Raw genomic sequence first — 26,680 nt, forward strand, 5'->3', positions numbered from 1 at the left:
AATGAGGGCCCTGACACAAAATCTGTCCTGACCCAGATGCCTCCACCATCCGGAGATTATCACAGTAAACGCTTTATGGGGTAGTTGCCTCTTAAGGGCTTTTTCTCCTCCCTTCACCCAATTAAAAGTTCAATAGAAACCACAAACTTTCCTCAGAGGGCAAGGGCTCTGCATGCCCAAGATTTTGGTTTGAAGCCAACCTGGATGGACTGCTGGCAGAAACCCCTTCACCTTTCAACACCCACACTGGTAAATAAATTAGCCTGTCAGGTGGAGACTGCATCCTCAGTGGCAGGACTTGGGGTGATGGTGTTTGACAGTGACTAAACTGGAAATAAACCCTTTCCATAACATTGATTTCTGTCTCGCCTAAAGATTTAAGACTAAACCATGCAGGAAACTTTCTTTCCCATACTGTGGAAACACCACAGTTTTAGAAAACAAGCACTGCGTACCTTGAAAGAGGGATTTTTTCCTTGGCTTGATGACCATGGAGGTAGAATTTTATTTATTTGTTGGCTTGCACCGCCCCCTTCTGGCTTATGTAAAACCACCAGCTTTACTAAGAAACTTTCCTTTGGAAGTAAAGAGTAAAGCAAAACCCCCTGTGTTTGCGGATGTTGACTCTTATATACTTAAACGCATCCATCATTCAAAATGAAACCGAGCCCACCTTTGGAAAGCACGGATGCTGAACGGGAAGGGAAACTATGCAGGTACTGCTTCCGACTGGATGAAAGGAGCTGGTGGCTGTGAAACTGGGTTGGCATGGAGAGTTTGTGCAGACGTTCTCTCCCCACCGCCGGCTCCCTAGAACGAGTTTACAGCTATTCAGTCATAACGCTGTGCTAAGAAGCTTCAGTTCTATCGCTCAAATTCCACACTAATCACTTCTGACAGTGCTGGTTGTGCGTTCCATGGACGAGACTAACAAGAAGAGTTCGAGCAGTTCACGGGCTGGAACACAGCTACAACAAAAGGCTGATGGCCGGGAAACTCCCGGGGCAAGGGAAGGGGCAGAGCAGCAGGGCACCCGCTCAAACCTGTACCCAGACACGGCACCAAGTCAGAACTGTGCACAGGACAGAAGCCCCTGTAGGTGTATTTCCTATACTCAGCAGTGCACATGTTTGTGTAAGATTGCAGTAATCTGGAGGATGAGAAGAAAATTGAGTGTCAGGTACAGAATTACACCAAAGTTAACCAGGTAACTTCTAGAGTGATCACGTCTGAGTACAGCAAAAATTCACACTTTATTTTCTTGTAAAAAAATTCAAACCCAAGTGAAGCAGTCCCTAAGGTGATGTGCCACGCAAAGAAGGAAGATGGTCAAGTCTCAGGTTAAAAGTGAAGTCCTTCCTTCATGCCATGTGTAAATACTATCAGACCCCCACATGTCCGAAATTTTAAATCAGTAGATTTACCACCCTGATGAAAATTCTGCCTCCTTCTAAGAAACAGGTACCATTTCTGCCCTCCCAACTCATGTCAGGGATGCCCTAGGACCTTTCTCCTTACAGGCTAGTCCTAGCCTTATCTCACTGTCTCTCACTATTATTGTTGTATTTTCTCACTTCCATGCATTCTCAGTGGTGGCAAAACTTCTTCCCGTGTCAGTCTCTTAATGAGTAAAGGGGGGTCTTTCTCTCTGAATAACCTGTATCATTATCTCCAGCATCCTACTTGCCTCTATAATGTAATACCAATAACAATTATCTATTTGTTGCTCATGTACTGTGGTCTATTCCCTTCCAGCTGAGCATTGTGGTTGACAGTTTGTCAAGAGACTAAAGGCTTGTACAGTGAATATTTAGCATTTTTTGGAAACAAGGCTCCTACTTAAAAAACAAACATCTTAAAAATAGGAGCATTTCATATCACCAGTCACTTCTGGTGGAACAGACTGGGAATAGTAATTGTTGTATGGGCAAAATGATGGAAATTATCAGCTTTCCCCCTTACCTCACATCTCAAGTTCTTAGTTCCTGCCTCACGTTTTGATATTCTCATTGAAATTTGTGTCCTATGAAGCTGATTAACTGCTGTATTTCAGGCTTGCAAGCAGCTCCCCTTTTTTCTTTCCCTTAAGAAGACATAAAGTTCCCACATTTTTTTATGCCTTGGAAAAGTATCAAACCAAAAAGGAGGGACATGAAGTAGAAGAGCTGTGAGATGTCTGCGACTCAAACAGGACTGGCAGGTAACAAGAAAGACTATAGAGAAGCCTTTGTTTTTCCTGTTTTCCTTGAGTCGCTGGAGGGCTCTATCTGGTGTCTTCCTTCCAAAATTTCTCCCTCACTGCCAGTATATACTGGCATATATTGAATTCAGCTTGCCTGAAAGCAGCTCAGCCACAAGCAGCTGCCTGGTCACTCTCTTCACATGATCTGTCTGATGAGTCTCCCTCACGGAATTTGTGTCCCATCTTTAAAAATAAATATAACACAAATAAATGAAGTCTTGACTGTAGTCACCAACCCTGACCCACACGCAGATGTGACTGTGCTTGAGTCAACAGCAACAAGATCAGCAGGCTGCAATTTCAAAGAGGCCCCAGACACCCAGGTTACTCAGAGGGGAACACCACAAGCGGGAATGGAAGGTGCTGATGAATAGCAAGGGCAAAGACATGGCCAATCAAATGATCAAAACACAAACAGGATGGTTTGCAGGAAGAGCAAGGAAGACCTCCTGATATCACCAGGTGATGCCAAGTGACTTGCTATGAGTGCAGGGTCAAAGCAGCACGTTGTGCGTAGGGGCTGACTGTGCCTGCACACCGAGCACTGGGTGGCACAGGGCGGCACAGGGCCAGACACACAGTGCCACAGACTTGGCTCAGGGCTCCTGCAAGGTAGCTGCAAGCAGCCTTCGGATCTTTGTCCATAGGGCTGGGAGGTGGAAGCTGCAGAGGGCTGCACGGATCCTGCCACATGGCACAGTCTGGATGTTCCATTGCACTGTCCAGTGTAGCACAGGGTGGAGGGGTGACTGTTTTTGTTGGGCCTCAGGCAAAATGAAGTTTCCCCCATGCTTTCATTTTCTCCCCCTGCCTTTTGCCTCTGAAGGCATTTCCAGTGTCTGACCAGAACATGTGAAGTTCTGCACTTTCGGACATCTGTGCGCCATGCCCTGAGGTAGCTGCCTCTAGGGCAGTCTTTGCTGTAAGAAGCCTTTCCCTGTTTCTCCAGCAGTGAACTTCATCACTCACAGTGATGATATGTCTGAACTGGCAGAGTGAGTTACCTGCATGTCAAGAAGAAAGACTCCTGTGCTGCTGCGTACCAGATCAGTGACTGCGGCTGGCTCTGTGTTACAGCTGAGCTATAACCTTGTTCTCCCTCCTCACCTGCCATCTCCAAGTAATTGCTTTTGGACAGATGGCAAGCTGGCAGCGTGGTTATGTGACTGCAGCTTGGTTTTTTCCCACTCTCCCCAAATCTGCTTCAGGTATACAAAGAGAGCTTATTTTTCTCCTCCCTGCTTCCCTTCCAGCACTACAAACCAGTTTACACAGAAGTCAGTTGTTTCAACAACTGGAGAACTGCTCAGGCTGGGGACTACTTTCACCAGTGTTTCCCAGTATTCCAGTGGGCACAGCTGGACCAAAACAGAGGTACCTTGCTATGGTGGCCGTTATCAGGGTAACATGACAATGCAAGTGCAATGTGACAGCCCATCCTGGCCATTCCTGGTCAGGAAAAATCAAATCTCTTCTAAAGCAAGCAGGGCCAGACTGATGTCCGAGCTAGGCAGAAATGCACGGCATTTTGACTGTCTGGAATTGTTTCTTTCAGGCAGGTGTTCCCAAGACGGGTTGTTAAAAACATGATTTCTTTCAGTAGTTCCAGGCATTCAGGTGTGACTCTCACTTTAAAAGGCTTATTTTCTTTAAATGTTTTTGTTTTTTGTTCTTTGTTTTTTTTCAAATAAGATTTGCCATGTAGGTTTATTGTTTGGGGTTTTTTCTCTGAAGTCTGCACAAGTTAAGGGCATCTAAAACCTAAGTTGCTGTGAGCAGCAGATTTTTCCTTCCACCTCATATTTAATAGAATCATACAATAATTGTAAATTAAAGCACTTCAACATTCTTAAATCTTAAATTTTGGCATCCTTCACTATAACATCCAATTTCTGAGCAAACAGAGATATCCTCATATGTTGCTTTCAACTTTCAACCCTCCATGTATAATGTATAATACCAGAAAATTATGCAAAAGGACCTACCAGAATTAAAACTAGCCATGCACGGGTAGGAGGGTAATGTGAAGCCCTCCAAGTAGGATATTTTAAAAAATCAGATTAATAATTCAGTAACTTGAAATATTTTACTGTTTTCTCACATGAAGATCATGCAAGAAATTGAAAGGCAACTATAAGGAAGGCAAAACCACTACAGCCACAGGGTAAAAGTTTCAAAGCCATTAAATTTTGTTTCCCTTCACCTCCTTCCTAGAATTTAATAAAATTGTATGTGCACAGGTTTGTTGTATTTATTTATTTTCAATCACAGATTGTCCACAATTGCTTTAGTTGTATTTGGATAAGTGTAAGTATGTACTAGACCATGTCCATGTCACCTGTCCTGCTCATGACACTCACATGGAAAATTACCTTCTACAGCTGGGATAAACTCCGTTCAGCTGGGATTGAGATAACCAACAGACATATTCAAGTGACTGTCATAGAAGAGTCAGTACCCTGATTAAGGGAGAAGTACTCAGGGAAGCAGAAACTGTGGGAGGAAGTGCCTATGTAGCTGTGTTCCTGCAGATCCATTTGGAATTCAATGGCAAGAGGAGGCAGCAACCAGCAATTACACACAGGGGAAACAACAGCTCATCTTCCTCTACTGAGCACATGCAGCATAGAGCTCTTCCCCAAGGGAGCATCTTGACTGAGAATTCCCAGATCTCTCCTTCAAGTAGGCAATAGATAATTGCAATAAATACAAAGCATATGTACATACACTTAGCCCTTACAGGTCTGCTCATCCATTAACAACCCCCAGCCTTCCAGCCAGGAATTCATTTTCAACAGACTTTTGAAGTAGTTATCTATAATTTGCTTCCACACAACGTGTGTTTACTTTGCAAAATCAAATTCATGCTTAGAACTCGGAGCAAAACACAGAGGGCCCATGGAAAAAACTGGATGTGTATATTACAGAGAAACAATGGAAAGCAGCTCTACAAATAAGAATTACAATGGTCTATTTTGTGTACTGCTTGCTTAAAGCTACATGATCATTATAACCAAAGCTCTTTTTATTCTTAGCAGTTTTGTCAAGAGCAGAGGAAATAAAGATAGTTTACTGCCAGAAGAATAAAGCTAGGCACATGAATACTTATCATGCATCACAGCTATAGAACACAGTATCTCCACAGAGCAGATGATGATCTTTCTCATAGCTCAGTAATGCATAAAGGCAAAATTCCAAAGGCAAAATTCCTCAAGCCTGCTTTTTTTTGAGCAATTTAGAGGTTTACTATTGCCGATTACCATCTCACATTGAAAGCGTGCTGGAGGAGAGGAGGAGACTACAATCAGGAGAAACTGCAGCTGTAGTTCTGCTAAAACCTGGTCAGGGGTGGAAGAATAGAGCAGAATTTGTCAACTCCACTGCAGAGCGCGCTCTCATTATTCTGTTCGTGGCATTCAGTTTTCACCACCTCTGCTGTAAAATATTTTGATCAAAACTATGGTTTTGGTCGATGAAGTAGTGAATAGGTCTTTCAGTGCAATTGCCTATTTGAAGTGGATTTTGTTGGCAATTGGCTGAGCAAATTCCCACTTGCAATAACAGCTGTGAACCCTGCTGAGGGCATCTGTTGGGTAGTTAATACTTGTTGGGAAGTATCTCGCTTTAAGTGTGTTTTGTTTACAAAAGAAATTCCTACGCTTTTTAACACAGTGTTAAAGACATTGTGCCTCCTGTTTATTTACATATAATGTTCGATCCGTGTTGTCTTTGTTCACTTGTACTGATTTTCCTCCCTACGGGGGGCTAACATATTGAAGGGCTTTTTTGATTGCCTTCAAGTTTCAATTGAGTTATAATAATAAAAGCCTAGATACAGAAAGGTTATTCAATTAAGTATTATAAGAGACTGCTGACCCAATTTTTTCCTTTCTAGCCAGAAAAAATAAGGAGAAACTCCATGGAAGGTAAAATTGTAATGGATGTCAGTGTAAGCAGGACTTACAAGAACAGTTTCTGCATCAGTGGCAAGAGCAGGAGAGCCTGATCTCCTTCTGTGGCTGTCATTTTTTAAGGAGAACTGTCCATCCAGAGCCCACATACTCTGCAATAAAATCCTTTGCCCTGGAGGAGTTGTTGGAGCTACATTAATAGCACTGGGCATGTGAAGGGATGCAAGTGTGAAACAGATGTAAGCCTCTTTCGTATTACTTTGCTGATATAAAACCCAGGAATAGGCAGCTCTGCAAAAGCAGGAAAAAGGGGTCACAATGGGGTATCTCTGTTAACGGCCCACCTCCAAAGCCTCTAGGGAAGTCTATACTGTCACTTGTACAGTGAGCCACCAGCTCACCAGCACTCATGAATATGCAACCCAGGGTGGATCAGGCTCCAACAGCTCCAGCCTCCAGTGATGAAGGAACCCTCCAGTGTACCCTATAAGAGCAATATGTAGGGAAATCACCTCCTCTTCATCTACAGAAGCTGATCCTCATGACAAGCAGCTGTTTAACTGCGTAAGCGGCTATCAAAATTCTTGCTTAAATACCTACAGAAATGCTGTCCAGTCTAAAAAGATTCCCAACTGCAGAGCTCCATCTTTCAGACATGTTTTAAATGGAGACTGAAGAAAAGTTTCAGCTCACACTCTTGCAGATGGAAGGTAAGACATTTGTAATACAGGCTTGCTCAAGTGGAAGCAGCTCATCAAGACAACAAACACTTCCAGTGTATATACAAAAGCAATGGCACATTTTTTTTACTTTGAAAGTTTAGGGAGAAAACAGGAGAATTAGGTTAGGAGTAAACAGCTGAATTCTGATTGCATGAGTCAGCAAGCTCAGTTTGAATATAAAAACACTGGTGTAAACACTCACATTCATGGACGAGTGCTACAGATTTAATGTTAGGTATGCAACGATTTAATTTATCTTCCATTTGCAAACTAATACCTTGTGTAGCAAAATGCTTTCCAGTGGTTACATGAACACATAATTTTGGAATAGCATCAGAAAAAAACAAGAAAATTACCAGTACTCTCTTTTTTTGCAGGATCTCTCCTTTCCCTCTGTTCTTCCATCAAACTACATTGGAAATCTAGGTGTTCAGCTCATGTGCTTATTAAACATGGTCCACATACTGTTATGTAAGTTACTTTGGTGAAGATGTATTTCCTGTTCACACCTTGCTCCTCCATTCTGTCCCAGTCCTGAAATTGTTTTCCAAATATGTTTTCAGAGAGACATGATTACCATTTCAGAAATACGTGTCTGACATAAGAGCTCACAAAGTAAACATTTATTTAATACCAAGTAAATCTAAGGTCCTTCTGGGTGTAACTTGCAGAGCCAAGGCCTAAATCTGTTTATGTAAGCTGAACCTCAAAAGCAAGGTAAGTCACTTGAATCAGGCTTCCACAATCCTTAAAATAAATGTGAGCTGAAACTGGACCTTTGCTGTATATTGGAAATATTAAGGAAGTAGGACTTTAGAGAACTGACTCCACTTTTGAAAGGCTTATAGCTGTGCACAGAACCTATACTTTTACTATCACACTAACCTTAAGAGTTTTAATGCTGGGAATTAATATACCTACCCTTAAGTTCTAACTGAGCAGTTCTGTACCCATGGGTATGATTGTGTCTCATACAGCTGTATTACAGTAACACTATCGCTTTCATGCTGTTAATTCAATTTCTGTTTTTTTCCTCATTTTCTGCCTAATGTCACAGATGTTATGTATAGATGAAAGACAACCAACTCTGAGCTTTTGCTTATCTCCTGGATCTTATGCATATGGTTGTGAGCCCACAGTGTGTAAGACAAAAAAGTCTGAAGAAAATGCCACCAACATTTCAGAATAACTGCACACTGGTGACTTTTCTTAATTGTTTGAAAGTAATTACCACTTATTGGGGAAACCAGAAAACTAAAGCAAATCAGTGACAAAAATACCACAGAACTAAACTAAAAATGTAAATCAGGAGTATCCTGGCAAAACCACACCAAATGCAGAAAGGCTCTGCTAATACGCAAGAACAGTGACATCTTGTGGGGATTTACAGAAGCGAGTTCACAGAGGGACAGGGCAGTCTAGTCTGTGATGTTGGGTAATTAAAGGAAACTCTACTTCAGTAGTTTATTTAATACATGTACCACTAATATTTGGTAGAAATTAGGCTTTATTGCTTTTATAATGAGGAATGGAAATTAAAAAAAGCAGATAAATAGCTACTTAGAAAAACTTCGAAAACAAAAATTAATGGAGTGGGGTGGAGTCCAAAAAGCTCTGCAGCCGTTTCCTCTGCTCTCCCAGGAAGTAGTTACATTTATCACTTAAATATTACTCATCCAAAATAATAATGGCATAAGGGAAAAGAGACTAATCGAGGAACTATATTGTAAAGGCATACAGTCAAACGTAAAAATGACATCCATATTAAGTGGTTTTTAAAAACACACACATAAATATTTAATAAAGAAAGCATGGATAGTTACGTTGTTCCTTTCCACCGATTAATAGACTATGCCAAATTCATTATATGTACTTCTTGAGAAAGCAAAGTTATATCACAATGGAAAATTAATATTTCCTACTTGCCAGTACAGTATGCAAGATCTGGACCCTTCAGATTGCATCAGAATATTTGAGTTTCTGGAACAAATCTTCAGCTGCTATAAAGTGTCATAATTCAGCCAAGATACTCAACTCTGACAGCTTACAAGCAAAAATGTTTTGATTTTTTTTTTTTTTTGACAAGTTTGCACCCAAACAAAGTTATAAAAACATAACATTTACAACTTGGAAGATGACAGATTTTCCTACCATGATGTTCATGTGTTTCTCTTATTTTCTTTTACCTGAGTAACCTAAGTAAACAGATTACAAGGCAATTTAAACATATTAGCTAATACAAGGTTTACTGGACTTCTCATATATAGAAATGTACTTTGACACTATTTGCAGTTTTACAAATACAAAATGAATAAGAACTTTAAAACATATTTACTGAGCAGCCATGTTCTGATATCTGTACAGATCAATAAGTGCTGTGGAATTATGTACAGAATTTATAATTTAATTTTTAAACAGCTTTTGTGCAACCTGGCTGTAATGTGCATTTAAAGAACTGCTGTCAACATTACACATCTGTAATTTACTGGTGCCAGAAATGGAGAGCACAGAATAGGACAACAGCTCCTAAAATAATACTGTGCTATGCAGACATCAGTACATAATTCAAATAGTGCATATTAATCAATGTCCGATGAGGAATAATAGCTGCTAATACAGACACGGGCATTTACAGGTATTAGGTTTGTTATAGTAAGTATGGATGAATGAACTTTTCCATATATAAACATTAAAAGAAAGGGCTTGAATTAGGAAGTTATAGAATAATTAAAGAAGGAAATTTATGTAATAAATAACAAAATTTTCAATTTAACTTGCAGAAGATAAATGCAGTTGGAAAAAATCCTTTACAGTAGCAAAAGATCCTTTACAGTAGCAATGAAACCATTCAGAAGCATTGTCAAATCAAAGGTAATTCAGTTTTATTTTATAATCATAACAACTGAAAGAAAAAAACAACATGAAGAAAATTTAGTTTATCTCTGATAGTTGTTAGTGTACTTCTGTGTTGTTGTATCTGTCAGATGTTTCCTCCTCTTTTTGTGCTCTATTCACGCTATCCCTTTTGATTTTTGATTTTTTTATGTTTCTTTAGTCCAACAAAAATCCATAGACACTAAAGCACAGTGAATATGCAATCTGCAGACTGGTGTGAGTGAAAAACCATAGGAATATGATCACTTTTACGAGGTAAGCTTGGAGTAACTTGGAGGAGAGAACTTGCGCTTCAAGTACTTGAGAATGTAAAGTGGAAGACAGCTTACAACAGTGATTGCTGACACTTTCCACAGGAAGGTCACAGTTGTGATAAAGGCAACATCTGCAGAAACAAATAGGGAAAATAAGTAATGGGAGCCAGTAACATGGAAACTGGAACTTCCACAGTGCAAAGTCAATAAAAGTCTCTTAATTGTTTGCTTATGCTATTGTCCAATTAAAAAAAAAAGGGCAATAAAGCAACAGAAAGTTAACCTCAACATTTTGCTTTTCCCAATTATTTTTTTTAGACAGGAATTTCAGAGTTCCTTTATGGTCCTTACACTGATTTGCAGCTAAATTATTTTTTAGGGGAAGCAGAATCTCAGTTTAAAAGCAAGATTCTCTCATAATAAAAAAAATAAGTCAGGTTATTTTTCTAATAGTAAGAATGATTTTTACCATAATACAAGTTCCCAACCAGAAATTTTGCTAGTTTGGATCTTTTATTCTGTATTGATTATTTTTCTCACAACATCTAAGCTGAATGATTCTTAAAATCATAGAGATTAAATTAGAGCCCAAAAATTTAAAGGGAAAACAATGTAGCGATATTGCTACAAGCCACACTGAAAAGCTAATTGTTTATGACAAAAATTAACAAGAATGCTGGCACACTACCCTTGCTAATAATTTTTTTTGCCCCTATTTGTGATACTTACAAATACTTACTTTTTGCCCCTATTTGTCATACTTAGTTATCATGGAAAGATCCCAGAACTCAGGTAACCTCAAGAATTTTTTAAAATTTTTTTTCCATTATTTACAAATGCATATATTAAAGATTTTGCTACTCTTGAGTGAATCTTTAAAGATCAAAAAACCAAAAAGCCAACCCAAAACTTCCAGAAAAGTTAAACTTCACCTACCTAAGAAAGCTCCAAAAGACACTCTGCCTATACCTGTTTTACAAAGAGGGAAAATGAAAGGATAGATTTACAGAAAATACAAAAGTTATGTGAAAAAAACCCAAACAAACAGGTTAGCTACACAAAGAGGAAATGAAGAAGATGTTAGCAGCATTAACTGGATTAGTATTGCCTTTCACATGTCAATCAGATTATTTTAAGCAGCAATTAAATCAAAACACTTTGAAAACAGAGATTTTATATTCGGTCATGTTTTAAAGATTGTGAATATATTGGCACATTTCTTACATTTGACTTCAAGGTATAATTTACTGTATAAACAACTTGATCATGTGAATGAAAATTCACTTCAGAAAATGCAATAAAGAAATGCTTTACTGCTCCAACTTTCCTCATTAAAAATACTTTGCATATTAAATGTCAATGTATAAACTTGTTACACAGTTTTAGCCTAAGCCTGCTTGGACATACTGAAAGCCCATGTAACCTATCATAGACACCCTAAAAAGGCCACTGTGTGCAATTAACTCAGAAACATAAAAACTAATTTACTTTCATGAGTCAGACCTGTAGAACAGTATCAAATGCTTTTGCCTTTCTAATTTGAGTGCTATGTCATCATATAATTTCTTTGGAAGGAGATGATCCTTATAACATCACTGAAAAGAGTTTATTTGCCAATGAAGTCAAGCACTATTGGTCTGGATTACTGTTCCTCATCCATGGAAGTTGTTCTATACCTTGAACTGCAACCCATCACTTAGGTTTATGCTACATCACATACACAAAAAAGCTCCCTCCCCCCAGTTATAATGTGACAAACTAAATAAGAGTCAAGCATTAAGCAGAAGTGAGACTAAGAGAAAGGCATTTTCTCAGATTAACTGTTGAATAACACACAGTAAAATACATCTTTACAAAATCTCATGAAATTGCAGCCTTTTTAGTACTCTCAAATACAAAAAAATAAAGAAGTTAAGTCCCTGGGCTGCAAGAAGCCATGCAAGCATGTATGGACTAAGTTTCTGGGACTTGCCCAGCAAATACAGGAGCGCAGAGAGAAAAACACTCCCCTTCATGGAAAAGTTTGCAAGAAACAAACTCCCTGCAGTTTTTATACCTCTGTGAACACCATCTAAAAGTGTTTTTCACAGAACAGCACCAGAAAGGATGGAAGGACTGGCTGTCACCAGTACTACAGACTTTCAAAGGTGAAGCCCCAAGTTCTTTATGATGTTCCTGGAAGTCTGGACTCAAGTGCAAGTACCTATATCTGTTCTTGCTTGTTCCTTTAATTTGTAATCTGACTGTGGAGATTCAAAAATTAGCCCAATAATCTCTATTTATGTGTCTGTGCATCAGTGTCAGAGAAAACAAAAGGATGCTCTGGCAAACCTGAAATCATGTACAATACAGGTACCAAGCCCAGCAGGGTTGTTTCTTCAGTAAAATTTGACTCCTGAGAAATCTGGGAAGTAATGGAACACTGGGACAGGCAGTGAAGCATTTACTGATTAAATAAATAATTATATAATGTACGTACACTACCCTAGCTTTTAACACCTGGGAAGTGAGAGAGTGAAGGCAGAACTACATGTAACACTTAATTCTGCTATGTGAAATGACAACTGAAGAAGGGCAACTCCTTACTCATCAGCCCCTAAAAGGCAGAGAAGGAGTTGGATTCTGCTCCTTGTGAGGTATAATTAAAGCTGTTACGAATATTTCTGTAAGTTACATTTGTAAAATCACAGAGAGATATTTTGTTTTTACTAAAGGGTAAGTTGATCCAAGAAGCAGTATGTATTATTTTGATGCTCAGATTCTTGACTGCTAAGATTTGCAGTTAAAATGCATTCTTTCATCTTGTGAACTATAAACAATCAGAACCTTAAGATGCAGTATGACATACCAAAACTTAAAGCAAAGCAAACTTAATACAAGCTTACTATAATTATGAAACAATGGTTCCTCTATAAGGTATCTTTCCTGCTAGGCTGCTGCCTCACTCTCCAACAATACTTCAGCAATTTTAGCCTCGTGAGTTAGATCTAATGAGGCCCACTTGGACTGGTGTTCAAAATAATGCACCAATTCAGGGGAAGATCCTGATTTTTTACAAATCATATCTATTTTCAATAGTGCAAATCTCCAAGCCAATTTAAGGTATGCAATTTGGACTGTCAATATCAGACCAAGAAAAGGCACAAGTGGTTTGAGTAAAGTTTATCATCTAGATGAACCATACTAACAGGATAAAGATTGTTGAATTTTAGGAGAAAAGGGTAAGAGAATATTTTAACACAAAATTAATTAGGCCTGATTTGAACTCAGTTATATTTCTTATAAAGAAAGCTGCATTTCAAAACATCACCTATTCTTAATTGAAAAAAAAAACAGAAGAGAAAAACATTATTAAAAATATAAAATAGTTCTTTGCTAAAATGCTTTTACTCACCAAAGTATTCATTTAGAAATGCAAGAGAGGCCACATAGCAGCCAAGACTGAGGAATTCAGCCACCACCATTAACCAGTGCCATGTTCGTATGGTCAGTGCAACCATCAAGAGCTCAGTCAAGATCAGGGCAGTGAAGGAAATGGCAACGACGTGTACAAATTCGGATTCAAAAAGCAGCAGGGCTCCATACATCAGAATACCACCTGGGTAGGGTGGAGAGGTGCACAAGGTTGGCAATACACTCCACAGTAAAATTTCATTGTACCAGTTTTTACAACTGCACACTGAACATTTGATTGCTTATTATGAAAATTTGCCCAGCATTTTTTTAATAACACTGATTTTTCTTAAAGAAGGATATTTACTGTACTTTGTACATGTGAAATAAGCCAACCAAAGTAAAGCCATACTGAAATAAAACTATTAGAAAATTAAACACCTTTTAGTGCAATATATCTGATGAACTCTTAATTAACCTCATTTTGTCAAGTGCTGCAAATAAATGAGATATTGTTGAAAGTGTAATTACTTTTAACTGATTACATAATTCAGATTTCTTCAACAGTACTTCTGTCATTCCATGAAAGAAAACTACTGTGTAAATACATGCAATGTGATAAGCACTCATTAAAATTTTTCTGGATTAGCATTTAATTAAAAACATGTCCTTTTTTAGGCGACATGCACCAATAAAAATACCAATCACACTGTGTTTTGAATAGCCTGGCACACTACAGGAATATCGATTTACGAGATAAACAGAAAGCAATATATATAACTGCTGATGAAATGTTCAGCTTTGGGAATTCAACCTGCAGCTGAAAAACAATATTGCTAATAGCAGACAAAAATTTCTCAGTTCAGCAAAATTAGTACTCTCTCCTACCTTGGTAAATACTGATTAAAACCCAGATGAGGAAGGTCTTAAATGACAAAGATCTTCCCTAAGGGAAACATGTGAGAGGACAGTTAAACACAACTTAAAAAAAAAAAATCTACTCAGCTCATATATTTTTAATAGTTCATTGCTAGAGAGACATTTTACAAGTAAAATAAGCAGTATTTGAAGTGATAAAGTCTACAAAGCTTCTACTTGTTTTTATGATTCTTCATTACAAGCTTGTATAGAAATTGCACAAAGTCTAAATTTGGGACTAAGAAGTTGAGGCCTTAAACAGAAGAGACACTTTAGCTTGTAATGCTCTGGCTGGTTTTCAGAATGAAAAATGCAGTAGAATTCGTTTATTTTTTATTTGTGAAATGTAGTCTTCAAAACAACTACAGCATTATGTACCTACTGACCAAAACCTTAAGCAAATCTGCAGTTATTTACCAGTAACTTCTAAATGTTGGATAAACTGCCCATTTGCTTTCATAGAATAAATTTATGGCTACTGCAAATTTTCAGCAAGTAATTACTACCAAATAAATTTTAAATCTTTTGATTGTGACTGTTAGATTGAAACATGCACAAAAATCAAAGAATAAATGCTGTATGTGTGATATAACTCTTGCATTCTGAGAGGGTACTGATGAAGTATGTTAGAACTGAAGAGTTGAATGGATACAGTTTTAAGGATAAAGTGGCAAACAAAGCAGCCATTTTGCCACAAAAGAAATGATCAATCTAGAACAGGCAAGAATCAGCACTTCTTCATTGCTGTAGCAAGTTCCAAGTTCGGTGAACATCTTTCCACAGGCAAGCTTACAACTCTGCTTAGCAGGTGAAGGTCAGGCTTTTTTAAGCTTAATCATGGACTGAAATCTCAAAAACTTTAAAGATTCTCAAGTGGAGAAAGAAACAACCAAGACCTTCAATAGAGGAAAGAGCATGATCCCAGACTAACGTAGCCAATAGCTAACTTAGTGCAACTAAAAAGACAAAGACTCGGAAGAATTTGGACATTCTCCAACTAGAGTCTGCTTCTGAACTTTTAGAAATATCTTTGAAGAATCTACTATCCCTAAAATAGACTGTCTGCTTCTGCCTTGGACCACAACTTTCCTAGCTGATAGCTAAGGATGAAGAAGTGCTTTTCAAAAAATTTATTAAAACAGAATATTGAGATTTTTCACTTTTGTAGGTGACAAAATTATAAACTTTGATTGTTTGCAAGTATGTGCAAACACACAGAAAGCAGTATCTATGGATGACTGAGTTCAGATATATCAGCTATAAATATTTGTTATTTAAAAGAAGACAGTTTTTGGAGACATCAGCAGTAATTTCTGCATGTTAGGAAAAAATAAATCCAGAAATTCATCTACCAATTAAAAAGGAAAAATAAGCTGTTTGGGGCCAGAGTCAAGGCTGCTTTATCAACATATCTTCAGGTTTGAATTATTTCAGTACAACCAGTGGTGACTGAACAAACGTATTAATAAAAACAATTGAAATGTTTGGTACTGTGGATTATTTTCATAGTACAGAAGCTGGCAATAGTTGTGCAATCTGTCTTGCTTGGAATACTTTAAGAAAATGGTTATAAGAATTCCCAGTTTTGCACACTGGAGATTTCAGCATTTGCTTGTAGCTGACCACTGAGGACATTCATACCTTTGTGAGATCCTTATAAAGTTCTGGATATAGCAATGCCATTTCTGGCTTCACATCTTGATCCAATACTAGAGAGAAGACTGGAAACATAGTATATATGGTTGCATACCTAGGTGAAAGGAAAGAAGACACATTAACACTTTTGCATGATATAATTTTAAACTGATCTACTGAATTCAATTATTCTTTTTATGTAAGTGGAATTAAACTGGTTCTTTTTCCCAGTCCTTAGGCAGCTTACCAATACAGCTTTCACATGCAACCTGCTCTTGTGGTTCTGAGAGCTGTCAGTTTTGAGAAGTTACAGAGGTCTTATACACTCAAACCCAACATTTCTTTCTTCTATCACCCAAGCTTATCACCTGTTACTATACTCCCTGTGCACTTGCACTTTGGACAACCAGTCCAAAGACCTGACATTTAAATTCATCTACAGATGGATGCATGAAACTGAAGAAAAAAAAGACAACATGGAGAAGGTAGATGGATGAATAAGAGTCTTAACAGCTCTGTAAGTGGCTTTGGATTTTATTGCATGCATGCCAGATACACACTTTGTTACGTAGTTCCCTGGAACTCAGCACAACTATTCGCAAACATTTTAGAGAAGTCTACTGATTGCCTCTGCAAAGTCTGGTGTAATCAGACTATGGTTTGACTAAGATTTAAGTTACTGTTGATTTGTTATTGTTTACAAAGAGAATAAAAAGAAGCTCTTAGGTCAGTAGGGATAGAGAACAGGGACAAACATGAACATATGCACAGCTCTCAGCTGTGTAACTTGGGAAACCATATTAGAAAAGCAGCTGCCGCAACATGACCAAGGTGCTCCTACAATGCTGGACATATTCACGTGACTGGAAATCTATGTGGCAGAATTGGGTAGCACACTCTCAGAGGAAATTTCATAGTAGCTTCAGCTCCATTTTTAACATAAAAACCTGTGATTCTCACCGAGGTTCAATCTGTACATAAATCTGTGTGACAGCTGAAGCTGGTCTGCGAGATTCTCCTTATTGTTTTCACCCCGTATGTGCAAAGGTTCTATGGTATCTTCTTCTAAGGCTATGCAGATCCCTCTCTCCAGAGAACTGATAATGAGACTTCTCCCCTCATATAGTGCATATCCAACCTAGTGTGACTTTTCTTTGTACACTCATCCCAGGTTTTGACAGTGCACCCATGAGAAATGTATGGAAAACGTGGATGACACCACACCCGTGGTGTTATTTAAACAGTTAGCTTGCTGTACTTATTACCAGATATCGTAACTGTTGCTTTGACTTACCCTACCATTAGGAATCCTTGGTACAAGGGAACAGATGCAAAATAGAAGACTGATGAAAATACAGCCTACAAAAAGCAGATAATTAAATATTTAATATAATTCTATATACAAAACAATACAATATAGAAAAAATAACAGTACTGGTTAATTAAGATTTTGTGACATTTCAAAGACAGGCATAGTGATTTCAACTATTCAGAAAACAAAGTTTTAAATACCTGCATAGTTGAAATAATAAGGCCTCGGTGCATGACAAATTGACCAAGTGCTGCTGATCTTTTGTAACTGTTTCGCCCGTGTACCATCAGCAGCCTACCTATGTGTTTAAACTGTGTGATAGAAAAGTCAGCTGCTAGAGAAGCTTGTTTTCCCTCCTAGAAAAAAAAGAAAAAGATTTCAAATATGAAGCCCAGTGTAAAAGATGTGTATCAAGTTTCAAAATTCTAAACAATAATTAATTTTAAAAGATAAGTTTGTTCCTGCTTTGAAAATTAACCCTGCAATGAGACATGACAATTTTTTGTGCATATTCTACAACACAGTGGGCTGTAACAAATAAGTTTAATTGCTTCTCCTACTTCTTCCACGTAGATGCTACACAGAAATAACTGTTTTTTTCTGCTTTTAAAAAGATAAAACAGAAGACATAGAAGTAAAAACACTAAAGATTAAGCATTCTTACAATCTTGCAGAATATTTTAATTAGAAAACACATTAGACACATATTTCACAATGAAACTGGTAACATTACCTTGCCTTCAATTCCAATTCCACAGTCTGCTGCTTGGATCATGCTGACATCATTTCCTCCATCACCTGGAAAATGTCACTGCAATATTCAGTTCTTCAGAGGTTTTATTCTCCTGGCCTTACAGTACTTGAGAAACCTCTTACATACCTTTAAATTCTTATAATTAATCTATGACTTATGATTAATTACTTCAGTAATCAAAACTTTTTCCTGCAGAATAGAGAAAATAACCACACCTTTCTCATGGAATGGCATTTTGTGCCACAACTACAGAATACCTGGCTGTTGGTAAAGAATTCTCTCTGGTTTTGTTTCAGCTGTTTCTCTGTGGTGCCACCTGCTGATTACATTTATTACAGATTTTACTACGAGGATTGTGCCAAGAGTTACCTATTGCACACGTGCGTTTCCCGGTGTGGTGCTGTAACAGTTTCACAATGTGGGCTTTCTGGGTGGGAGAACATCGGCAGCACACTACAGCAGGACACTGACAAGCCAGCTCTACAAATTCATGCTCATAATACTTCAGACAAACCTGAGGGAAAAATTTGGATTTATTTACAATAAAATATTACTACATGTAGCCCAACACAAAAAGACGGTATAAAGATTTTTTTTTTAGGAAGTTTTCCATGTACAACATCCAACTGGCAGAAAAAAAGAAAGCCAGATTCTCCTGACTGTGGCTTTATTATTTTTAAAATCAAAGAGAATGTCAGTTTGAGTGCCAACATGCTTTGAGGTTGAGAGAATAGACAGTACTAAAGCATGCTGTATACAAATTCCATTCTGTTACTGTACAGAAGACTAGAAACCCAGCAACGTATGCCCATCTAGAACATATATCATCTATTTGGCACTCAGTGATAAGCAGAAGCATCTCTAAGGACAATTTAAAAGTATGGAAAAATACTCAAAAAAAGAGCGTGAAGATGCTGATACATAACTTTCTGACCATAAGCATATAAATAATTTGACAGAAATCAAGTTTTTACCTCAAGTGAGTCCCCAGATATCACCAAGGCACAGTCATGCTTCCTCCTAAAAGCATTTAATTCTAAGTGAGCCTCTCCTCGAGTGGCAACCTTCAATAAAAAACACTCAATTAAAAGATTTTGTTATCTTTAAAAAAAAACCCCTGCCTAAACAAATCAGGTTTTGAGAACTCATACCCAAAAACCTTGGTTTAAGTGTTTTATCCCACTGCAAGTCCAATATCCCTGGAATTTTACTATAAATGTCAAATCTTATGGAGTGAAAAAATATTCCTCAAACAAGGAAAATCTATGTAGTCAGCTTAAGTGGCTCCTCATGAAAGTTCACAAGGGCTAAAATAGTAATGAATTAATGACATTAAAATATCTGAATTTTGAGCTGGCCTGAGTCTTTTAATCCTGGGAGGGCTACAGAAAAATAGAAAAATTTCCAAAGCAAACCTCTTTTTTTTTGTTGTTTATTAACCAGTAAAATATGTTCTTAGAATAACATAAAGTGTTCCTATTAATTGTTCCTTCAGTTTGGGTAACCAGGCACAGATTTCAAACAGCACATAAAGATGCTCATTAGTACTAATCCTTTTGGATCTTACATGACTCTGAAGGCAAGATCAAGTGGCATAATATAAAAGAATTACATCATAGATTTTTTTTTTATTTACATAATTGTTTCAGAAAGGCCCAGCTGTGAAATGCAAAAAACAGTCAAATGTTACCAAATGGATTTTGGAAGGTTTTGAGCTACGAACAGAACATGAAAAATTGAAATTATAACCAGATATTCAGGAGACTGGCAGGTTTGGGTGTGGTGGGTTTTTTTTCCTGCCGTTGTTTTGGTGGTGGGTTTTTGTTCGTTTGATTTGTTTTGTTTTTGATTTGGTTTTTCATTTTGGTTTTTTTTCCCCAATAAATATCAATGTATTTTAGAGCTATCATGCTAGACAAAGTTCCAAGCACAGAATAAGACACAAGCTCTGATTACACTTTTAATTTTGTCTCTGTCAACAGTTTGATTAAATAACTTTTACGATATATCAATCTTAACTACACTGAATGTGAAGTTTTGTACTTGACCCACAACTACCCAGTCAGATGCAGTTCAAAGAACCTTTCTCTCTCTAGATGGGCTCTACTACCCATAAAATTTGAGTTACATTAAAAAGCCCTGCAAAAAGAAAAACTCATACACATGCCCCCATTCAGATTTTTTTTCCTTCTTTCCCACAATTAAGCATGTAAAGAGAAAGCTCCTTGTCTGGCAGCTGTTAGGAGCACCAGACTGTGTTGGCCCAGTACAATCTTTCTACATTGCAGAGATGAAGAGATGTCAGCACTTGTGCACACTGATGAGCAGTAATTGTCCTGTCCTACATTTCACCTAACAGTATGCTTTTTTTTTTTTTTTAATTTGTAAATACCTCCAGAATTACAAACTGAAGAAGCGAAGACTTCTAAGAATAAACAATTTTGTTAAAAACAATATACAACTTTTTGGAAAGAGAGTAGCAAAAAGTTTTTTCTTTCTAATTTATAACTAAAATAGAAGTGTTATAGTGCTTGATAATTTCTTTCATTAATTCAGTAGTAATTTCTTAGCAGCAGGTACAGCCACAGAAATAATTCTGTATAAATGCATTTTCTAACTAATTTAAAACTTTGTGTATGCTAAGTTAACACAGTTTTATGCTGATCTCTTATTACCAGTCAAGGTAATGAAAATAAAAATCTGACTCAACTAAATACATTTTGTCCAGGAAGACTTAATTTGTGGTGTTACAACATGGAAAGGTCAACAAAAATTGATCTGAAGTTTTATCAGAAGCATTAATAATTTAATTGCAAATAGTAGTCTGCAGGGCCTAATTTGCCATTCTGACTCTTCAGAAGAAAATACATTTACATGTAAATTATATTCATATAATTATTTCTGTAGGTGCAAGTGGTTCATTTAGAACAAACAAACGCATTATGTCTTATCACGCAGCATCAATCAACGTCTGGAAAATCTATTTTTGTTTGGCTTCAGTCAAGTTGATGCTACACAAATAAAATGTATAGAAGAAGATTCAGTTTACTTCTAACGATTACTTAAACAGTGTGTTGGTAAAATGCACACATATATAATGACATGAACAAGAATTTCTCATACCAACTTGAACTATGTCTACACAGAGGACATTCGCACTTTCATTCAGGATTAATTCTGCTTGAGTCTAAAGAGTTCTATCAATGAAAGTGTTAAAACAAGCAAGAATGACATTCAGACAGCCTAAATGCATGGACAGCACCTCACCTCCCACAGACCCCTCTCCATCATTATTTAGAGGTATCTTGCTATGTCTGTTACGAAGGGTGTAAAATGCATGTTGAACCTGAGTCACCCAAACATGGCTACAAACATTTCTGCAGCACATTAACAACTCTAGAAGCCAACACCCTTAAAGGCTTTGTAAATCTACAGCCTTGAATAACAACCTAAGTACTACTCTCTTGACCATTATTATGACACTCAGTACAATAACCCAACAATTTTCAACAACCAGCCAACTACTAATGAAATACAGCAACACTGCTATTAGCTGCTCTTTGATGAACCAACAAAAAAAGTTGGAACTATACTTACAGGTCTGAAAATGTGAATATCTTGATTTCTAGACACTAAGTGAGAACTTTTTGCAATGCAAGTTGCTGTCTCCAGTTTATCTCCTGTTAACATCCATATCTGCAAAATAATATAAGAGTTTACTCCCTTGGATATTAGCACATCTGTTCCCCAAATCTAAATGACATCTCTCTTCCAACTTTTCTCTGGCACTTTTTTGGATTAGATTATCCAAGATAATATACTGATATGTGCATTTTTAAGTAAAATCAACAAACAGTTTTTACTGCAATAGTATGCAAAGCAGAAAAGAACTGTCTTTACTTTGGGCAGCTCCATTCCCCTTCCCTTCTCACAAGGGCCAATGTCTCAGTGTATGTGAAGACAAAGTGAAGCTCAGGGGAAGCATAAAATCCTTTCCCTATGGCTCTGAGACTACGCTGATCAGAAAAGTGAGGATGCAGATGACATTTGTCAGCAAAATGATGTGACATAATAATCTGTGACCCTGGTGATAATCTCAGAAAGCAGTAGCCAAGCCATGACACAGCAAATATTGGAGGATGAGCTACAGTCCCAACACTGTGAAGAGATCCTGCCCACTGACCATGCAGAACTGAGAAGGCAGTAAAGTTTAAGGGGGTAAAGTTGTTATGTTCTTAAAGTGTGACAGCTCTCTCAGCCCCTTAACACCAAGGTTTGTTAGTAAGATGACTCAATCCCCAGTGTCAGGAAATTATTGTCATTGCATTCCAAAATTCTCCTGGTTTGCTTTACCTTCCTGTGCTGCCCCCTTCCAGCAGATATTGGAGGGGCTGAAGTCCAGCAGAAGTAGCACATGTAAAATATCCCATCGTGTCTGACTCAGTTCAACCAATGCAAAGTCAATACAACTATTTGGAGCAGAGCTTGACACTCTGCTTAAAGCAAAATGTATACAATCTTGCCCCCTCCCCTCAGACATTGTTCATATATTTACTTGAAACCCTCCCTCAAATAAATGCACTACTTGTATATGTGCAATTGTTAGGTGTCTAGCAAACCAACTCTTCTGCATGGCTTTTCATGCCATCCTTTTAACATGAATTGAACAAACCCCAAGGGCAGTTCTGAATTCTAGTTAAAGTAATTCACCTTTTGATCTTTGCTGAAACTTCTTACAAGTGCCAAACCTGAAAACATTGTTGTCACACAAATCTTGTGCCAAACTCATTTAGTGTCAGCAAGAACAGTTTGCTGTAGACAGCCAGGGGATATATGACTGAGACACACATACATCTATCCATTGGTAGTTTTCCTACACAAGTAAGTTTGAGATTGATGAAACCTGTGGTAGGCAAGGGAACTTCACACACAGTGTCTTGTTTGTTTCTCCTAGTTCGTGCCCAGAATGAGCTTAGGACTTGACACATTTCTTACTTTGAAAGAACCTGAATATAGACAAATATAAATTACGTCTTGATTGAAAAAGTTAATAAATTATAGCCTGTTATGTCAGCAGTATGTCTTTAGTACCTTTATTCCAGCATTCCTTAGCATCTCTAGAGTTGGTCTAACATCTGCTTGCAGCTGATCTTCTACTCCAGTGAGACACAGCAATTCCATTTCTCGTTCCAAACTCTCTACAACAGCAGCAACCTTCAGGTTTCGATCATGTATGCTTAACTTTGCTTGGTTATATCGACTCTGTTTGCACAAACATAAAACCACTTAGAGTTTGCTACGACTCATAAAGTATACATTCAGTTTACCACTCAGTGATAGCATGGATTCATTAGGCTAAATGCTTGTCTTTAAATATCTTTAATGAAGAACAAGACTAAAAGAGCAATTTTACTTTATACCCAATGTTATACAAGGCTCTTCTGACAATTCACCTCAAGAGAATGCCTTCAGAAGAACTATTAAGATTTAGGCATCACAGCTTCTAAGGAGGAAAGGCCGTATCTTTGAGAACAAGTAGATTTTTTAGGTCATGCTGAAGCTACAAAAATAACATTACACTAGCTTCTGGGAAAACACTGTCCAATCCCATAATAAAGCAAACACGATCCTACATATGACTGCAGAACCATCACTAATGAATGACAAAGCCTTTAACAGATTGAGGACAATACCTCAACTATCTATTTTTTAAATACGAATCATCTCTTTTTGCAGCCTTGAAAAATAAAAAAGAGGAATGTTCTCCTTGAAGTAATTAAATATGATAAAGCACAAGATCACTCTGTCCCTTCATACCTCAAAATCTTGATACTGTTCTTCAGTAAGCGATTTTTTGGCAACAACCAATGTGCGCAATCCTTCTCGTGCCATATTACCGCACTAAATGAACCAAAGCACAGAAAAGTTATGTAAATATTCAATCCTATGTTCATGCTTTATACTGTATGCTAACAGGGTGTATCTGTACCATAACTTTAGGTGTTTCTTTAGACTCTTAAAATACTCTGGAGAAGCCACAAACAGGATAAAAAGCAATTATACTTCAGGTCCCCCAAATGAAGTGGTTTGCTATCAGTAAGTCAATTAGACTTCCTCTCCTAGCTTAAAGAAAATTTCTTTTAGGTTGAAGCTTTAAAATAAATTAAAACTACTTTTGAGGCACGTAACAGAGGTACATTTCTTTTTCCATGGAACGTATCTCTTATCAGAAAAACATCTACACATTAAAAATAGCCACGGAATAGCATGCCTTAATGAAAAACAAGGCTCTCCAGTGCAAACACTTATTGATTTGACCTCATAAAGCTAAATAAATTAAACAAGTATTTTACAATTAATTGTGCATCATTATCACCAAAAGTAATTTTTATGACATTTTGCTAGGTCTTGAGGGAGTTTAATTTATTCATGTCCCCGAATAAATCAAACTGCCCTGCAGCAGATATTGATTCATATTGCCAATACCATTATGAACATACATGGTGTAATCATTGTATTAACATATTGGCTGTATGTAGGGTCAAAAAAAAGATGATTGCTGGTACCTACTAGAACACATAGTGAAAAATATTAATCAGGTTTGAAATTCAGTCACAATTTTATTTGAAGTTTAATAAATGTGGTAAAAAAAATCTCAGTTTGGACTTATCAAACTCTGTAATTCATAATCATACCTCACTGCAGATTTTGATCAAACAAGGGCATGTCAGGATAAGCAGATTTATAGCAGAATACTTCTCAGCAGTAAATAGGTTTTATGTGAAAGGTCAGTCAATGAAAAACAGCTTTCCTTGTTTTAAGTAGGAACATGTCCTGCTACTACTACCAGCTTTGCTTTTCTTGTATGTTACTCAGGAATGGGAAATAATTTTAATCCCTTAAAACCGATTCAGGATATGTGTAACTGTAGTTCAAAATCCATTACTGCATTGCCTCAGATTTTCCTTTAAACATACCCCAATAACATCTGATATATTTTAGATTTTAAATTTTTACAAAATTTTAATTTTTGTAAATGTTGATTTTCTTTCTTACCTCTTCTTCTAACCAATCATTGTACTGTACAATAGTGGACATGGCAACATCTGCACCCTTCATGTAAAATGTAATTTCTCCCGAAGATTCATCCTAAAATTTTACAAAAGAAATGGGGGAGGGGGAAGGAGTATCTGTTTGTACAGTCAAAACAATTACCTACCAATAACCTTATTGCCTTCTGAAGCACTCAATAGGTTCCTATTTATAAAAGATGAAGGACCTTGTCAAGAAGTGGGTAAGTTTTATTACTTCATGTTACTGTTTCCAGTGTCATCTCTGATTCCATTGAGATATGTCTCCTATTTCCATGTAAGAGGACCAGTTCTAACTGAAGTCAACAAGCATAACAGATTCTCAACATTCCTGAACTAATTTTAAAATATCACTGTTATGTCCCCTCTAACTTATATTTTGTTTCTTGGGTGGCAAATACCAACCAACCCAAAACAGAAAGCTCTGTATCTTTGAAATATCTGGTAATTAAAATTTTACAAATAACTTAGTGTAAATGCTTGTTATACGTGTTTTAATGATGCAGCATTCATTGCATATTCAGTGAATCCACACACAGGCAAATGCAATCCAAATTAAGAATTTCTCAGGTATTGTCTGTTGCAGGAGGAGTGAATTAGTCTGATCTGCCAGCATTTTTTAAAAAATCAAACCAAACACCCGGAAAACCCCCAAAATTACCCTAACTATGATGCCCATGCGCTTGCTCTCAGAAGTGAAGGGGAAGATCTGCAGGATATAGTACGTCAGGATGTGTCCACCAGGGGTCTTCAGCTGCATTGAGGTCAGATCCCTGTTAACCAGAGTGAGACCCACACTCTCTGTCCACTGCACCAGAGCTACCTAAAGAGAGGAAAAAAAAAAAGGAAAAAAGAGACATAGTTGAGTGTGAAAGGTCTATTACACTTACATAAATTAGGCTAAAGCCAAACAACTGTTGCTAGGGTGAAAGTCTAAACTCTTTCAAGAATTTAGGAAAAAAAAAGTGAACAGCAGCAGACTGAGTATAAAATCTTAATACATCAAATCACTTGTTTCCCTTGAGTAACTTACAATATTTCTTATGAAGAATATAAAAACTTTTTTGAACTTACTGCTGAAAATGAGGTATTTAGAATATATTGTTCAGAAATAACTGTTATAATAAATACCCCATATACATTCAACAATACATCAAGGACATCCAGTAGAAATTTTGCAAAACGAGAACACAATTCCTGTATCAACACCATTATGTAAGTAAAAGACTTTGGGAGTATTTCTATATAAAATATTTTATTACCTCTGCAGTTACATGCCAGTTGAAACAATGTAATAGGTAGTAAATAGGTAAGCAAAGGACCTTATTTTCAGTTTTCTCTGCTCACTTGCATCATTTTAATACTTTGTTTCAACAGTAATATGACTTCTGACATCAAATAAGAAACCAAGCTTACAATACTGCATCCCACAAACCCACATATGAAAGTCCCTTTTTCAAAATTTTGCTGCTTTGAAGTGCATGACATCTAGATTCAACATTTTTCTATGTTATGCTTTAAATATTTCTCACCACCACTGTGTGAATAATTCC

General features: G+C 37.2%; 1 protein-coding gene across 3 annotated transcripts in view; it reads right to left on the reverse strand.

The window, feature by feature from the left end:
* Positions 1-8,383: 8,383 nt before the first annotated feature.
* ATP9B (ATPase phospholipid transporting 9B (putative)) overlaps positions 8,384-26,680 on the reverse strand; it is a 154,474-nt gene continuing 136,177 nt past the window's right edge. Inside the window, exons 16-30 of one of the 3 annotated variants that reach the window (XM_082288842.1) lie at positions 25,789-25,950; positions 25,093-25,185; positions 23,854-23,937; positions 23,128-23,298; positions 21,634-21,732; positions 19,011-19,100; positions 18,406-18,550; positions 18,016-18,080; positions 17,483-17,638; positions 17,265-17,329; positions 15,977-16,085; positions 14,306-14,363; positions 13,419-13,622; positions 10,961-10,993; positions 8,384-10,155 (exon numbers count right to left, since the gene is read on the reverse strand). In XM_082288842.1, coding sequence (XP_082144968.1) covers positions 10,019-10,155; positions 10,961-10,993; positions 13,419-13,622; positions 14,306-14,363; positions 15,977-16,085; positions 17,265-17,329; positions 17,483-17,638; positions 18,016-18,080; positions 18,406-18,550; positions 19,011-19,100; positions 21,634-21,732; positions 23,128-23,298; positions 23,854-23,937; positions 25,093-25,185; positions 25,789-25,950 — 1,671 coding nt within the window. In that variant the 3' untranslated portion in view covers positions 8,384-10,018. The remainder of the gene's footprint in view (positions 10,156-10,960; positions 10,994-13,418; positions 13,623-14,305; positions 14,364-15,976; positions 16,086-17,264; positions 17,330-17,482; positions 17,639-18,015; positions 18,081-18,405; positions 18,551-19,010; positions 19,101-21,633; positions 21,733-23,127; positions 23,299-23,853; positions 23,938-25,092; positions 25,186-25,788; positions 25,951-26,680) is intronic. The other 2 variants (XM_082288844.1, XM_082288843.1) reach the window with 2 other exon arrangements.

Source organism: Coloeus monedula (assembly GCF_965178545.1).
Source record: "Coloeus monedula genome assembly, chromosome: 1".
Lineage (NCBI taxonomy): Eukaryota > Metazoa > Chordata > Aves > Passeriformes > Corvidae > Coloeus > Coloeus monedula.